The sequence below is a fragment of the Dipteris shenzhenensis genome, chromosome 24 (assembly GCF_047967505.1).
Source record: "Dipteris shenzhenensis isolate YYH24624 ecotype China chromosome 24, Dip_SZ_1.0, whole genome shotgun sequence".
NCBI lineage: Eukaryota > Viridiplantae > Streptophyta > Polypodiopsida > Gleicheniales > Dipteridaceae > Dipteris > Dipteris shenzhenensis.
Window position 1 is genome coordinate 12,296,007 of NC_141619.1, and position 17,727 is coordinate 12,313,733.

Here is a 17,727-nt window from a genome sequence, read left to right on the forward strand (position 1 = left end):
CCTGGGGATTAGTGGCTTGGCTCACTCTTTCAAGGCCCCAGGTTTTCTTTGAGAGACATGACTCGTCTTGGGCTCTTCACATCCGACGACACCTTGCTGAGTCATGCTCTTTAGAGGATGTTCCGGCCACTCTCTTCAAGGCTGCTCATTCCTCAGTTGACTCTCCATGGGAGGTTTTAGCTAGCATTGCAGCATGGAATATTTGGAGAGCCAGATGCACTGAGGCTATGGAGGGTTCTCAGGTTCACCCTTCTCAGACCTTGGCCAGTACTTGGATTATTACGGTACACACTCTGATGGCGATATGGGCGACCATGCAGGGATCCTCTCGAGTAGCCTCCTCCAGGAGAGTTACTTTTCTCAGGGATTGGAGAGACTCTCCCTTCCTTGTTGAGACTTCTACAGGGTTGAGTTGGCATTTTCAGCCTCAGCCTTGGTTTCTTTCTACCTCATTCTTCAGAGGTGTTTTTTATTACATGCTTAGCATGTTGTATTTCCGCACAGAGCTTGCTACGGTCAACCAGGAGTATCATGCCCAAGGCCCAAGGCGATCTCATCGAGAGCTGCGCACATGGAGAGTGAGCTTAGCACATGGAGCAATCAGGAGTATTTACAATTACACAGTGGTTCAGTGGTGCGGTGATCCAGCTCACCTTCACATGGAGAATTTACACCATCCTGATTAGAAGAGGCTGGCGAGTCAGGGAGTTAGGAAGTTGCCGTAGCCATCAAGAGAGCCAGCATCGCAACAGCCATCCTCAACAGCTAAGGAGATAAGACGATGACCAATGGGAAGAAAGGAGGAGATTCTCAGCGAAGAAGGGGCCCTCCAAGGCGGGGATGAGGATGGAGGCTAAGGGGGAAAGGGGAGGGGAGGGAGAGCATTGAGCATTCAATGTTCGGCACTGGAGCGGGAGAAAGGAGAGTGCGAGCAGAGATAGAGGCTGGAGCTACGAGCTCACCAAGGAGAGAGTATGGAGAGACTTGTGTGTACCCTCTGTCTACTATGGGGATAGACCTGTGTGTTCTTGTGACTTGCGACTTGTGACCTGGAGACACTGGTCCAGTGATATGTACTTTGGCCATCTTGGTCACTTTCTCATTTTTCTTGTCTCTTCCCGATATGTGGATTGTTTACTAGTGTATGACGAGATGTTCTTATTCTGCTTATGTTGTTGTGGAGTTCTCAGGTGATTGTCATTTAGCATAGTGCACTCGTACGTCGTTGTTCACTGCAGTATAGCATACGGCACTCGCACACCACTGCACGGTGCACTCTGCATGATCCATTGCATTAGAGCATTGCAACACTCATGCTTCTCACGCCAACGGCCTTTGGCCTCCGGTAACACCTCCCCAAGGATAGGAACCCCTCCCCTCAGACAGTTTATGGCGATCACGGTGGGACACTGCTGGTGTTGAGTAGCACAAGTGAAGTGGTGATCTAGGGTCCTAGAGAGAGGTCTTATGCTGAGTAGTTCTGAAACATTTGAAGGTGCTAGTGAGAGAACTAGGAGGTACTTGAGGAGAGTGGAGAAAAGACTAGGAGGTCCACGTGAAGACTCAAAAGTTCAAAGGCCACCTCCATGAGGATGCGGAAGCTCAGGTGAGAAAATTCCTCACAGCATATAGAGCTAAAGGTGTGGAGAATGAGCATGCGTTCCTTCATATCTTCCACTTGTCATTGGAGGATGCCGCGGATGTATGGTACAGTCAATTTCCCCTTGACCACTTCCAGACATGGATAGACCTAAGGGAGGAATTCTTACGCACTTTCAAGTTGAAAAAATTCGAACACATGATTGTCCAAGAGTTATTTACTGACACCATGAAGCCTGGAGAAAGCATCTCTGAGATGTACACAAGGATGAGGGTCTTGGTGGCAAAGATGTCTGTGCCACCTAATGATGCTGTCATGAAGGGATGGTTTTTGAAAGCATTACCCCCTACCATTGCTATAAGGCTGGTTGATAAACTCCCTGAAGATGCCTCACTTCAAGACTTCCTAAAAGAAGTTATCAAGATGGAACGGTCACAGCTAAGTTTTGCCTCATCAACGACTACGACCACCCAACTCCCAAGAGAGGAGGGATCATCCGCATGGCAGCAACTCAAGAAGGAGTTAGAAGAAATCAAAGAAGGCCTGAAAGATAGAATAAAGGTGGATGGCCAGTCATCCTTTGAGGCACAGATTCGAAGTGGTCTTTGGTGCACAGAATGCAAGGGTTCTAACCATGGTTACTGGGAGTGCCCCTCCAATCGTAAGGTACCTACTTCTACCTCATTTTGTACATTTTGTGAGATCCATGGACACGATGCCTCTGAGTGTAGATACCTCAAAGGATTAAGGAAGCTTCTTCCAGAGTATACCTCGGGGGAACCTCTAGTTGTTGCAGTCAACAAAACGGTACCCATAACTTCTGGCCCAGCAGGAGTACCTCCTGCTCCCCCTCTTCCACGAGCATATGAGCCACCTCCTCCTCCTATCATGCCGCCTCCATTGCTTCTGAGTCCCCCTTGGCTCTAAGTTCCTATGCCCAATTCAATTGGTTCCCCTTATTCCTATCCTTAGCCTTACTATGCACAGTACCAACCACCTATGTCAGGAGGTGGCTATCGAACCCCTTATCAATGTGGTTGAAGGGGTGGTTTCCGAGGTGGACGTGGAGGTGCAGGCAGAGGTACAAACTTTAGAAGACCCATCATGTGTTACAGTTGTGGCGAGTATGGCCAATACCAAGATGATTGTACACAGCCATTCGGGGGACCCTCTTGTATAGACAAATGTAAGGATGATTCAGAGTCAGCACCGGAGACCTCAGCACCAACTAGTTCGACAAGTGTTCCCCCTCCAAGGTACACATTACGCCCAAGAATAGACCACCCATGCTTGCTTATGATAGTGATTCAGAAACAAACTCGAAGGGCACATAGCCATTAAGGTCAACCACTAACTCTGAAAGTGCCTCATCCTCGGGTGATCACTCTATGCCTTTGAGGTATCAAGAGGTGGTAAAGAGTGTCACGAGAGATCTTCAAACAAGTTTTGAAGATTAAGGTAGCACACCTCAGTCTCCATCCCGCAAGTCTAGAACTGTGAGGTTTGCAATAGAAGTCACAACCCTCAAACAACACTGAAATAATGAGGCACAAGTAGGTCCTTCCACTTTGTCCCCAACATCACTCAACAGAGGAGGGGCGATGGGGACAAGACCTAGTCCTACCCAGGCAAAAGGGAAAGGGGTGATGGAAGAGAAACCACGGGAGACAATGACTCATAGTTCAGACGTACATCCGCATCCTTGTGTAAGCTTCGATCCTCGGCCAGAGAGGCTAGGAGGATGAGGTTGCAGAAGGCTAATGCTAGTGTCCACCACTACTCCCTGTTTGAAGATCTTATGAGTTTCAAGCCCAACCTCACTCTACGAAAACTTTGTCTATTGTCCCCCCAAAGCAAGCATCAAACCATTATATTTCTTAACCACCTCCCAGGAGGTCGACAGAAGGGATCTACTCCAAGTGAGCCAACACGAGAGACATTACCGGCTCAACATGGGTCTACACCGGACCAGTTCTCTGCCTACGCTGTCCTCACTTGTGAACAAAGTCCCAAGCTCACCGTGGAGCTTCATGGAGTGGAGTTGAAGGACATCTTCCTTGATGGTGGGGCGGCTGTGAACATTATGCCGAAAGGTACACTCCAAAAACTGGGGTTGAAGTTGACAAGTGATGTTCACTTTCAAGTGCGCATGGCTGATCAACGCAGAGTAAAACCAATGGGTGCAGTCAAAGGTGTTCACATGAAGATTGGCGGAGTAACTTTTCTCTCCGATTTTGTTGTCCTTGATATGACCGAAAATGAACAGACTTACCCTCTACTTCTTGGTAGGCCATGGTTGCGGTCCACAAAGGCCATTCAGGATTGGTCAACTGATGAAGTTCGATTGCCCTGGGATCCACATCCCTCGAAATAGATATGGTCACAGGACAGGCAAGGCACATACCAATAGAAGTGGGAGAGGAGGATTTTGAAGAACAAGTCGGAGCCGAAGAGGAGCATTGGGCTTGTGGGGACTGGCCCATGGGTGGTGACCAAGATATCAATGAGGAGACAACCCTGGAAGGATTCGAAATTTTGACCTACTTGTTGGATTGGGCTGATCGAGAAGACGAGGAAGTTGTCATTTTGGATTGGATGGGAGCCCTGGGCTCCTTAGCTGTCAACATGGTGGAACTATGCCAACAAGAAGATCCCCAAGAACACCTACTTGCAATATCAAAAATCCACCCAGAACCACATGCATAGGATCTAGCTGAACTAGTTTACGAAAGGATGCCCTTTCAGCAGGAAATCACATAGTTAAAGGAGTCATTGTCTTCCTCAAAGATTGCCCATGAAAAATCAGAATCTAGAGTGGCTGAATTGGAAAAGAAGCGTTCATCCATGGAGGAAGAATTCACAGACCTTCGGACACAATTGGCCACCCTCCAGACTTCCGAGTCCACCTTGCAAGGGCAAAAGGATCATTACTACCAACGATACCACTGGTATAAAGCCAAGTACAAAAATTTGAGAAACGTGATGGACACGCTTGAGGCTGAGGAGGAAACACCCCATCCACAGCTACATATGACTGGTGGGGCAGAGCAAAGGGATGAGCAAAAGGCCACAGAGCTACATAAGAAGGCGGAAGAGGGAAAGGCTACTGAGGACCTCCCTCAGTAATTTGATACATGGGTTTTTAGTTTTTTTTGCACTGTTAGATTTTTGCCAGGCTTGGCTCTCGATGTAAATATCAGGGTGTTTTATCTGAGGATGTACTCAATTTTTTTTTTACACCATCCTGATTAAAAGAGGCTGGCGAGTCAGTGAGTCAGGAAGTCGCCGTAGCCATCAAGAGAGCCGGTCATTCTTATCTCTTTGGGTGTACGAGCGATAGGCAATGAGATGATCACCTCTACCTTTGCGGGGTCCGTAGTCATGCCCTCAGCATAAAACAATATGACCAAGCAGAACACCTCGGAGTGCCAGAAAGAAACATATGTCAGGGTTCAAACACAAGCGCACTTGTCTGCACTTATCAAAGACCCATATCAACTTATGTATATGATCATTTTGTAAGACCGGATCAAGATGGGAGACCGATTTACCATTAAAAACAGAGAAGTCATCTAGAAATACCTCAAGAAACTTGTCGATATTCTCCTGAAAGAGTTTGGTTACTAGTAATTGAAATGTTGCTGGGGCATTTCATAATCCAAAGGGCATCATTCGGTAGGCATATGTTCCCAATTGAGTGACAAAGGTCGTCTTGGGCTGATCCTGTTCTTTCACTCGGACTTGGTTGTACCTGCTATATCCATCCATGAATGAGTATAAAGCATGTCCTGCCACTGTCTCCAACACTGTATCTGTGAAGGGAAGGGGGAACCTATCACGTCGTGTTGCAGCATTCAAACTCCAATAGTCAACACATATTCTAAGTTTGCCAGTCTCTCTTTTGGGTACAATGACAATTCGGCTGACCCAATCAGAGTAATCCACTGGGTAGATTAATCCTGCTTGCTCCATTTTCTGTATATTTGTTTGGAATGCCTTGCCATAGTTGGGATTCATGCGGTATGGACCTTTAATCACAGGGTCTGCATCCGGATATAAGTCGATGCGATGCTCCATGAAATCAGCGGGCACCCCCTTCAGATCCTTGTAAGACCAGGCAAAGACATCCACAAATTATTTAAAAAGGTCAATGACTGTAGCTAGAATATAGTCATGTTCCCAGACCCAAGTGGCTAACTTCAAATGCCAGGGTTGGTCCTCAGTCCCAATGTTGAGATACCGCCAGTCCTGTGCCTCATCAACAGGGGCAATGCATTGGGATGTTGAGATACTTGGTTCACCCATTCTTAGTCCTGTATGTGCTGGAGTATCTTCAAGGAGAAAGTCCCCCTCCACTTCTCTCAACTAAGATGGGGGGTAAGTAACTGGTGGGTTCTCGGGCATTGATTGAGATATAGAATCAGTAGATGTTGTAGGTCGACGCCTCAGTGGCTGTTTCAGCATGCCCCAGTAAGGTAAGCCCTCCACCTCATAAGTGGTTTCAGGAAGGTCTTGAACTGAGGGGGGTGGTTGGCTTCTGATAAGAAAAGGTCAAGCAAAGTGAGATCGGCCATGTCCGCATCTCCGTATCCGGTATGCACCTTGGGTCCCACCAAGACCTCAAGTTGTTGGTGGTGATTCTCCTCAAGTTCAGCAATGTCTATGTCACTTTCTTCTAAATCACTATCACCATCAGTTTCTTCTTCATTAGTGTTATTGTCTTTTGTATGACCATCATTACACTCAGCAGTACCATGGTTGTACACCGTAGTACCGTCATTGTACTCTGGAGTACCATTGGTGGCTTGTGCAATACCGGCCTCGTATACAGTAGATCCATCATTGTATCCTATAGTACTATCAGCATCATTTTGACCAATGTCCTCCATGTCGGCCACTGGATGATCCTCAATGTTCACTGCAGTACCATCATTGTCCTCAGTACGATCAGTGGTGTCCACTGTAGTACCCCTAGTGACCATTCTCTTATACATGTGTGGACTATTGCAAAGTCCAAAGGGCATCCTTTAGTAAACTAGTTCAGCTAGACCTTGTGCATGTGGTTCTGGGTGGATTTTTGATATTGCAAGTAGGTGTTCTTCGGGATCTTCTTGTTGGCATAGTTCCACCATGTTGACAGCAGCTAAGGAGCCTAGGGCTCCCTTCCAATCCAAAATGACAGCTTCCTCATCTTCTCGATCAGCTCGATCCAACAAGTAGGTCAAAATTTCGAATCCTTCCAGGGTTGTCTCCTCATTGATATCTTGGTCACCACCCATGGGCCAGTCCCCACAAGCCCAATGCTCCTCTTCGGCTCCGACTTGTTCTTCAAAATCCTCCTCTCCCACTTCTATTGGTATGTGCCTTGCCTGTCCTATGACCATATCTATTTCGAGGGATGTGGATCCCAGGGGCAATCGAACTTCATCAGTTGACCAATCCTGAATGGCCTTTGTGGACCGCAACCATGGCCTACCAAGAAGTAGAGGGTAAGTCTGTTCATTTTCGGTCATATCAAGGACAACAAAATCGGAGAGAAAAGTTACTCCGCCAATCTTCATGTGAACACCTTTGACTGCACCCATTGGTTTTACTCTACGTTGATCAGCCATGCGTACTTGAAAGTGAACATCACTTGTCACCTTCAACCCCAGTTTTTGGAGTAGACCTTTCGGCATAATGTTCATAGCTGCCCCACCATGAAGGAAGATGTCCTTCAGCTCCACTCCATGAATCTCCACGGTGAGCTTGGGACTTTGTTCACAAGTGAGGGCAGCGTAGGCAGAGAAGTGGTCCAGTGTAGACCCATGCTGAGCCGGTAATGTCTCTGGTGTTGGCTCACTCGGAGTAGATCCCTTCTGTCGACCTCCTAGGAGGCGGTTAAGAAATGTAATGGTCTGATGCCTGATTTGGTGGGACAATAGACAAAGTTGTCGTAGACTGAGGTTGGGGGCTTGAAACTCATAAGATCTTCAAACAGGGAGTAGTGCTGGACACTAGCATTAGCCTTCTACAACCTCATCCTCCTAGCCTCTCTTGTCGAGGGTCGAAGCTTACACAAGGATGCGGATGTACATCTGAACTGTGAGTCATTGTCTCCTGTGGTTTCTCTTCCATCACCCGTTTCCCTTTTGCCTCAACAGGACTAGGTATTGTCCCCATCACCCCTTCTCTGTTGAGTGATGTTGGGGACAAAGTGGAAGGACCTACTTGTGCCTCATTATCCCGGTGTTGTCCGAGGGTTGTCACTTCTATTGCAAACCTCTTAGTTTTGGACTTGCGCTGAGGTGTGCTACCTTAATCTTCAGAACTTGTTTGAAGATCTCTCGTGACACTCTTTTCCACCTCCTGATACCTCAAAGACATAGAGTGATCACCCGAGGATGAGGCACTTCCAGAGTTAGTGGTTGACCTTAATGGCTGTGTGTCCTTCGAGTTTGTTTCTGAATCACTATCATAAGCAAGCATGGGTGGTCTATTCTTGGGCGTACAATGTACCTTAGAGGGGGAGAATGACCTTGGTGGGGGAACACTTGTCGAACTGATTGGTGCTGAGGTCTTCGGTGCTGACTCTGAGTCGTCCTTACATTTGTCACCTTTTGTTTGTGACCGTGTCACAGCGCTCAACACTACGGCTCAACACTACGCCATCCACCTTTATTCTATCTTTCAGGCCTTCTTTGATTTCTTCTAACTCCTTCTTGAGTTGCTGTCATGCGGATGATCCCTCCTCTCTTGGGAGTTGGGTGGTCGTAGTCATTGATGAGGCAAAACTTAGCTATGACCGTTCCATCTTGACAGCTTCTTTTAGGAAGTCTTGAAGTGAGGCATGTTTAGGGAGTTTATCAACCAGCCTTATAGCAATGGTAGGAGGTAATGCTTTCAAAAACCATCCCTTCATGACAGCATCATTAGGTGGCACAGACATCTTTGCTGCCAAGACCCTCATCCTTGTGTACATCTCAGAGATGCTTTCTCCAGGCTTCATGGTGTCAGTGGATAACTCTTGGACAATCATGTGTTAAAATTTTTCCAACTTGAAAGTGCGTAATAATTCCTCCCTTGGTCTATCACCATCTGGAAGTGGTCAGGGGGAAATTGATTGTACCATACATCCGCGGCATCCTCCAATGACAAGGGGAAGATGTGAAGGAACACATGCTCATTCTCCACACCTTTAGCTCTACATGTTGTGAGGAATTTCCTCACATGAGCTTCTGCATCCTCATGGAGGTGGCCTTTGAACTTTTGAGTCTTCACGTGGACCTCCTAGTCTTTTCTCCACTCTCCTCAAGTACCTCCTAGTTCTCTCACTAGCTCCTTCAAATGTTTCAGAACTTCTCGGCATAAGACCTCTCTCTAGGACCCTAGATCACCACTTCACTTGTGCTACTCAACACTAGTAGTGTCCCACCGTGACTTCCATAAACTGTCTGAGAGGAGGGGTTCCTATCCTTCTAAAGGTGTTACCGGAGGCCAAAGGCCGCTACCGTGAGAAGCATGAGTATTGCAATGCTCTAATGCAATGGATCATGCAGAGTGCACCGTGCAGTGGTGTGCGAGTGCCGTATGCTATACTGCAGTGAACGACGACGTACGAGTGCACTATGCTAAATGACAATCACCCAAAGAGGAAACACCTCTGATCCAAGCATCAGTAAAGCCAAAACATAGAAGGGTGCCCTCCAAAAAACCCCAATCTACTCTGTCATAAGCTTTCTCAAAATCCAAAAGTAGAATGGCTAGATTGTGGCCACTCTGCATGGCCCACTCTGAAGCTTCCCAGAAAGAGAAAATGTTATAAAAAATGCTTCTACCATGCACAAATCATGTCTGAGTGTCATGAATAAGATCAGGGAGAAGGGGCTGCAATCTGAGGCTGATTGCCTCGGTCAGAATCTTGTAACAAGTCCCCAAAAGTGTGATAGGCCTCCACTGGGACACTAGATTTTTGCAACCTCCTTTCGGGATAAGGTGGATGAGACCCTCTGTAAGCGACCCAGGCATCTCGCCAGAGTCCCAAATGGCGTGCAGGGCTGAAGTAATGTAGTGTCCAATCATATCCCAAAATGCAATGAAAAAAGAAGGGGTGAGGCCATCCGAACCTGGGCACTTGCCCTTGTGAAGGGCTGAAAGTGCAGTCCTGAACTCTGTGTTGGTGAAAGGTGCATCGAGTAGAACATGCATACCCGGATTCACCAACACAGGGATGCTCTGCCAAATAGCCTGTCTAGCATCCTCTCTATCATGTGTCTCATGATCAGCAGTAAGAAGGGTGGCATAGAAATCTGAAGCTATGCGTAAGACATCATTAGGCTTTGTCTGTAAAACCCCATGTGAGTCAATAAGCTGGGATACACTCTCTCTACTATGTCTAGGGCCAAGAGTAGAGAAAAAGTGTTTATTGACTCTACCACCCATTTGAATCCAGAAGGACTCCCGTGCATGAAAGGCATACTCTGCTCTCTCTTCAATCACCCATGAATCCGCAATGGAAGCCCAGGAGAGCAAATCCTTCCACATAAGGACACGTTCCCCTCTAATGTTGGAGGCATACAGGTTAAGGAAACCAACCTTACGCCCTCCAATCAAAAGAATAATCCACTGAGCTCTAGAGGGAATAATGACTCCGTGTCCAACAACTAAGGGGAGAACCAATCGCGAAACTGAAATAGAAGTGCCCCCCCTAGTGCCCAAGGCAGGCGACCAAAAAGTATGGCCAGAAAGCAACTTGCCTAACTTGGCACAATCTCTAGAATTCAGTTTGTGCTCTTGAATAAATATGATATCAATGGAACCCCCAGTAACACCTGGATGAAGCTGATCCCGGATCAACTGTCTACGGCGGCGATGTGGGACGCCACCTAGGCCCTGTATGTTCCAACTAATAATCCTCATCGACGGGAGGATGTAGAGTGGAACACCTTACCCGACCTAGTAGCGGAAACAAACCCCTCAACAGGGGAAGACCTCCTACTCGAGGAGCGAGGAATGGAACCAAGTGACGGAAAATCAACAAGGGAAAGAACCCTACCACTTGAAGAAGAAGCCCTGTCAACAGGAAACCCAATCACTGGCTCACCAAAAGTAGAGGCACAAACTCCTCCTCTGGGAAATCTGAATCATCTGCCAGGGCTGAAAATGAGTTCCTGTGAAGTAAGCCAGACACAGGAGTGCGAAGGATCCCTTCTGAGGGAAGAGGATCAATAGTGTAAACCATCCCCTTCCCCCTATCCAAGGGAGGAAGTGAGGACTGCTCTTGATCCTGTGTCTGCCCAGCCGCGGAGACCGCTACTGCCTCAAGGAGAGTGTCTGGCACTGTTGGTTCTAGGGAAGAAGCTGCAACCGGGGAGGAGGTGGAAGCTTCAGTGTCTCGGACTGTGCGAGGAGTGCTGGACCTGTACCACCCCCCTGTCGAGGCCGTGGGGTGGTAGCTGTACCAGAGGGCTTCTTGGGCCTTTTCTTCTTCCCGAGGCAATCCCTGGCAAAGTGTCCAATGGTCCTGCATATCCTACACTGGTCCTGTCTGCCTGAAATCTCTACTCTCTAGCAAAAAAAGGAAGCATCTGGGCGCTGGATCATAACATGGTCCATCTTTGAGGTTAGGATCCTTACAGAGGACCCTAACTCTAGGTACCCCATCAGACTTCGTTGCCTCTGCTGCAGTCAATGGCAAAACCCAGGGAGGGGTGGGATCTCAGCAACCACGCCAAAATGCTCCCCAATAATAGAAAGAAGTCGATGGTAAACCTGGGGAAGCCCGGGAAATCTGATGAAGAGACAAAAGATTTCCTTATCTGCCTCCATTGGGTCGAAACCAATATCAAAGGCATCAAAGAAGATCTTCATGTGTCCCAGGTGTAAAAACTCAGCTTTGAGCACAGTGCTCGCAGCCTCTGGAGTGTCAAAAACAACATGGAAAAAACCTCGTCCCAGAAGGCGAACATCTAACAATCGTGGAGTGAGATCTGGGGGGGGAGCCACAAGCATCCAGTCTCTGGCTTGGGATCTGGAGGGGTGAGACCCGAAGATGCGTGCTAGCAACGTGGTAGAGCATTCAATTTCTACATCCTTCTTGAGCTGCTGCAACTCGTCTTTAGAAAAAGTAATAGTTTTCACGGCCGGTGGAGGTGGAGTAGGATTGGCTGACAGAATATCCATCGCCAATCGAGGTGAGGAGGCCGACTTTGACAATTTTTGGGGCTCCTTCCGCTCCAAAAAATGCTGCTGCTGTTGGATGGGGGTAGCTAGGATTTTCAGTCACTTTGCCCACTCCCCATTTTTTATGACATGGGGCTCAATGGCTTGGCTTTCTCTTACAGGACCTTAGGTTTTCTATGAGAGAGTTGACTCCTCTCGGGCCATTTCGGTTCACGTCATCGGACTAAGTCCTGTTCATTGGATGTGGTACCACACCTTCCTTTTACAGCTGTACATGCCTCTGTGGATACTTCTTGGGAGATTCTAGCGAGCATAGCATCCTGGCATATCTGGAGAGCCAGATGCACAGAGGCTTTGGAGGGTACTCAGGTTCATCCCTCGCACACATTGGCTAGTATATCTGGACAGACACCGTACATACTTTGATGGCCGTATGGACGGGTATGCAGGTAGACTCCCGTGCAGCCTCAGCTAGGAGGGCTTCTTTCTTTAGGGAATGGAAGGATTCTCCTTTCTTCTCTGAGACTACTACAGGGTTGAGGTGGCACTTTCAGCCTCAGCCTTGGTTGTTTTCCACCTCACTCTGAGGGGGTTTGTTTATTTATCTTTATGATTTCATGATGTATTCCGCTTTGAGCTTGCTCTCGCGGGTTTTTTCTCTTACTTAATAGAAGTCTTTTTCTTGGAAAAAAAAAAATGTTGCGGGAGAAAGAGGAAGGAAAAGGCGGGGGTAGGGGGGTAGAGAACATGGATAGGAGGTGAGGAGGGAGTGGGAGTAGGGGGCGAGGAGGGGAGGGGTAGAGGGGAGAGGCTGAGACGCTGAAGGGGAGGGGGCGGGCTGAGAGGGAGGAAGTGCGCAGGCTAGGGAGAGGAGAGGGAGAGGAAGGAGAGGCAGGGAGGGGGCGGGCTGTGAGGCAGGGAGGGGGCGGCGGGCTGAGAGGGGAGGGAGAGGAGGGAGAGGAGAGGGAGGGAGGGGGTGGCGGCGCAGGCTGAGAGGGAGAGGAGAGGGAGAGGAAGGAGAGGCAGGGAGGGGGAGGGCTGAGAGGCAGGGAGGGGGCGGGCTGAGAGGAAGGGAGGGGGCGGCGCAGGCTGAGAGGGAGAGGAGAGGGAGAGGAAGGAGAGGCAGGGAGGGGGCGGCGGCGCAGGTTAAATGCTTAAAAAGTAAAGGACAAGGCGTTACCAAGCACTCCCAAGGTAGGAGACAAAAAATCTATCAAAAGCCTTGATTTTTGTTTAACAATGCTACTCAAAGTCAAATATTTGACTTGGTCAATGCTGGTTGCAGCAAGAAGCATTGCTCAACACAGTCAAGGGTAAGTTGTAGTAGCCCAATGCACTCAAAATTTTCTCAAAGTGAGATCCGAAACAGTAGTGATATGTATGTCAAAATTTTCTACTAGGACTATACAGACTGTCAAAAAGTGTTGTACAATCATACAGAGTGTGTGTATTGACTGCCAAAAACTTTTGTACAGTCTTATGGCCTGTACGAATAGGCTGTACGGAGAGTACTGACAGGATGTAGTATGGACAGGTCGGAGTTTGTGAGCAGAGGCGAAGAGCAAGTACAAGGTTTGAAATGCGACTACAGCACTTGCACAAAGACCTTCAAATAGAAGTTTCTGATTACATGTTGCGCAAATCTGAGTGCGAATTTGAAGCTGGTCTCGGGTTGTGATTGTGTCTAGTGGTCGCGGCTGCAATAGAGCTCAAGTGCGGTGCAATCAACTGCTATAAGCTAGAGCTGATCGAGCTACTGGGCAGACGTTGAAGGGTGGTGCAACTAACTGCTAGTAGACTGCAGCTATGCAACACTGGGATCTCCTTGATGATAACCTCGAGGGGAGCTGGTCGGAACTGGAAAGAACTCAACCAAGGGCTGAACTGTGCTGTGATTGGAAGGATGAACTGAGGCAACCAGCAGAACTGAGCCAATGTAACGACGAATTGCTGTTAGAGATTGTGAGCTGGAGATGTGCACGCAAGGGGGCAGTCATGATCAACCATACAAGGCTCTAATACCACTATCGAGTGAATAAAATGAAGGGAGACAAGCTCAAGCATACTTGCAATAATGATTCAGAACGAAAGTATAAGTCTAGCCATATAGGCCTACCATAGGACTAAGTGTACTAACTGTAGATAGTACTAGCACTAATTGTACTAATCTAGCCTACAAGGCTCGTTCCAGGGAAAATGTGGCAACAATGATGGTCCTTCCTTTTTTGAGACCATCACATGCATGACATGGCATTTCTAGCTAGACTCTGTGGTATTTTACCACCATATTTTCAAGCTCTGCATCGTGTATTTCTGCCTTGAGTTTCTTCTCTCGTTTGTTTTTCCAAACTTGATAGAATTCTATTTCATACAATAAATAAATAAAATAACATGTCTATCTGATGTTCTTGCAGATTTACTCAAAAGCTGAGATGCTGCCAGCTATCTGCAGGAGATTTGATTATAACAACACAAACAGGGTTAGGTCTTGGCTCAGTCATTCCAAACAAAAATGAATAAAAATAATGTCATTCTCTCTCTCTTGTATGCATATGTTTTATCACATAAGCACAAATAAACAGTTGACAAGTAGATACATCATGTAATCAATTAGCATTGCAGCATTTAGAGTGATGTTTTTGGACAACCTATTGCTTGAATACTCTATTAAGCTAAAACAATGGTAGGAAATCCCTGATGTCAAAATGATTGTGCTTGTGACAACTTGTTTTCAAAGGTCCTCGACTCTCCCTAGCCTATCCTCTCTCTCTCCTTCTCCACCATGTGACTTCATGTGGTATCAGAGCCTCCCTTCCGATTTCTCCCTTCTTCTTGCTCTACCTAGAGGATGAGAGAAGCCCGCAAATGGAAGCTCCCCTCTCCTCCAAGATAGATCTCCCTTCCATTCCTTTCTTCCCATCTTGCTTCCCTTAGCCTCACCTTTGGAGCTGTTGTCGGAGCTGATTTGGAGCTGATCTACCACTAGATTTGGAGCTGATCTACCTCGCCATCAACTACCCCTTCTTCAGCCCAGAATGTCTCACCAACAGCCGCTTCTTTTGCCTCGCCATCAGCTGCCTTATTAGCCTTGCCACCAGTTGCTTCATCGACCTGCAAACAGGCCGTACAGCCTGCTGTAAGCAGGCCATACAGGCCGTATGGACTGTCCTGAACAGTACGGACTGTTCCAGCCTGTCCGTACTGTCGGCCCACTGCTGTTGCATCCACCGTGATTGCTGCTGTCCGTACCAGCCCTCTTGTTCCCTCGAGATGTGTGCCATTGCTGATATTCTTTGCCTTTCCCATTCTGCATGAGCTAGTGAGCTGAGCTGCCCTCATTTTGTCCACAAATTACTGCTTCATCTCTCTCATGATGACATCTCTATCCTCTGCCTCTTCTGCCTTCAGTTCCAGCTCTCATTTCCCGCTCCTAAAGTGCTGAAGGCTGAAGTTGCCATTTCCCAAGGTACACAATGAGTTCTCTCTCTTCAACCTCATTGCTCGTGTAGAAGTTCAAGGGGGAAGGATTCCCTACTTGGCAAACTAAGGTGCAGTTGCTCCTCATGAAAGAAATGTATGGGATGCTATTGAGGATGACACTCCCAAAACGGATCCTCAACAACTCAAGACATGGAAGCAACACAACTCAAAAGCTATTTCTATTATCGGACTTTGCCTTCATGATACTTTGATTCATCACATCGACTTTAAATCAATGGCCAAGGCGATATGGGCGCGTCTCGAGAATCTTTTTGGTAACAAAATCACAAACTCCAAGGTCTTCTTGAAGTTGCAATTTTATAAATTGAAAATGGGGGATAGTGATACCTTGAGTGCACATTTAGCAAAAATACAATCTCTTGTTCAATAATTTTCCAGCCTGAAGTGTTCCCTGGACAACGAGGACAAAATGGCTGTCCTCATGAAGAGTATGGAAGGAGTCACTCATTTTGAGCGCACTCTTGAAATACTTAGGCTTGCCACCACAACTACCTTTGATGATATGGTGACTCTTCTTCTCGAAAAAGATCACCGGAACAAAGAATCTCCGATCTCTTCTTCAGATACTACAGAGGCTCTTGCCTCTAGCAACAAATGGAAACCCAAGCCTACACCAGCACATGGAAAGACAAAGTCATTCAAGCCTCTCAAGTACACCTTTTGTCACAAGCTTGGTCATACGTAGGACAGATTCTACCAAAAGCTTGCCAAATAGCAAACTGAGGACCATGCCAATTGGGTTGCAGCCGCCACTAGTGACGATGAAGATGACGATGCTACGACACCACTTCATGCTCTTACTGCTGAAATCTGACATCTCTCCCTCCCTCTAGAGAATGATGGAGATGATGATCCATATATATTTCTAAGCATGTTTCATTTGGGTACCCTTGTGTTGTTTCCAAAAAATGAATGAAATAAATGATGTGTATTGGGTCAATAAAGGTCCTCTGCGAGGTGGCTTGCCACATATTGAGGATGGCTCTCCCTCAAATGTTTCAGATTGAACTTCACAAGCGCCTGAGCTGCTGCTCCTCCCCGTGAGCTACTGCCCTCCCCTCTCCCTCTCTCAGCCAGCCCCCTCTCCCTCTCCCTCTCCCTCGCTGCCCCCCCTTCGCTGCTCCTCCTCTCCCTCCCCTCTCGCCAGCCCCCTCTCCCTCCTCCCTCACCCTCCCTCTCCCCTTCCTCCTCTCCGCCCTCCCTCTCCCCCCCCCGCTACCCCCTACCTCTCCCTCCCCGCCCAACCTCTCCCCCACCCGTCAGCCCCCCCGCCCCCCTTCTCCTCCCCCGTCCCCTCCCCCGTCATCCCTCTCCCTCGCCAGCCCCCCCCCCCCTGCTGCCCCCCTCCCCGCTGCCCCTTTCTCCTCTCCCCTCCCCCGCTGCCCCCCTCCCCGCTGCCCCCTTCTCCTCCGCCCTCCCTCTCCCCCGCCAGCCCCCCCGCCCCCTTCTCCTCCCCCGTCCCCCCCCCCTCGCCCTCCCTCTCCCCCCCCGCCGCTCTCCCCCTCCCTGCTGCCCCCTTCTCCTCCGCCCTCCCTCTCCCCCGCCAGCCCCCCCGCCCCCTTCTCCTCCCCCACCCCCCTCCCTCCCCCACGCTCTCCCCCCCCCCCCGAAAAAAAAAAAAAAGAGTATTTATTAAAAAAAAAAAAAAAACCTCCTCCCTCTCCCTCCCCGCCCCCTTCCTCCCTATCTCAGCTCCCCACGCCTCCCCCTCAGCCTACCTCCTTCTCCCCTCTCTTTCTCCTTCTTCCTGCCCCTCTCTTTCCCTTCCCTTCCCCTCTCTTCTACCCTCTCTTTCTCCTTCTTCCTGCGCTCGTGTTCAGGGCATCCTGGGTAGTAGTTTCACGGACGGAGCTTCTTCAGTGTTGGAATCGGCCTTTTCACATCGATTGGCGAATGGATCCCCATTCAGCCAATCTCCGTCCACCTCCACTGGCCGCGAGAACCGTCATTTTTTCAGAAGACGAGCTGCAACAGCTCAAGAAAGATGTGGAATTAGAGGGCTCCACATCACTTTTCGCCCGCATCTTTGGGTCACACCCTTCCAGATCACAAGCTAGAGACTGGATGCTGGCGGCGTTACCAGAAGACCTCGCCCCTCACCTCAGGGATATTCGACTTTTGGGACGTGGATTCTTCCAAGTGGTTTTCGACTCCCACGAGTCCACAGCCCTTGTTCTCAAAGCTAATCCCCTGGCTTTGGGTTCGAGGAGGATCTTTCTTTTGCCCTACACCTTGGGCTTCGATCCGATCGAGGAGGACAGGCAAGTCACATCACTGTTCATTAGGTTTCCTAGTCTTCCTCAGGTCTACCATTGACTGCTTGCCACTATCGGAGCCACATGCGGGAGTGGTCACGGAGATCCCCTCCCTTCCTGGCATGCCTTCTTCCTTGGCAGAGGCAGTCAGTGCAGACGGGGTGCCTCGTGTTAGGGTCATTGTTTCTGACCCTAACATCTCAAATGACC

General features: G+C 48.6%; 1 protein-coding gene across 1 annotated transcript in view; it reads left to right on the forward strand.

The window, feature by feature from the left end:
• The window catches only part of LOC147886231 (uncharacterized), a 352,191-nt gene that overhangs the window by 182,109 nt on the left and 152,355 nt on the right, over nt 1-17,727 (forward strand). Inside the window, exon 6 of the mRNA XM_087395069.1 lies at nt 14,176-14,241. Within this exon, the coding sequence (XP_087251195.1) occupies nt 14,176-14,241 (66 nt within the window). The remainder of the gene's footprint in view (nt 1-14,175; nt 14,242-17,727) is intronic.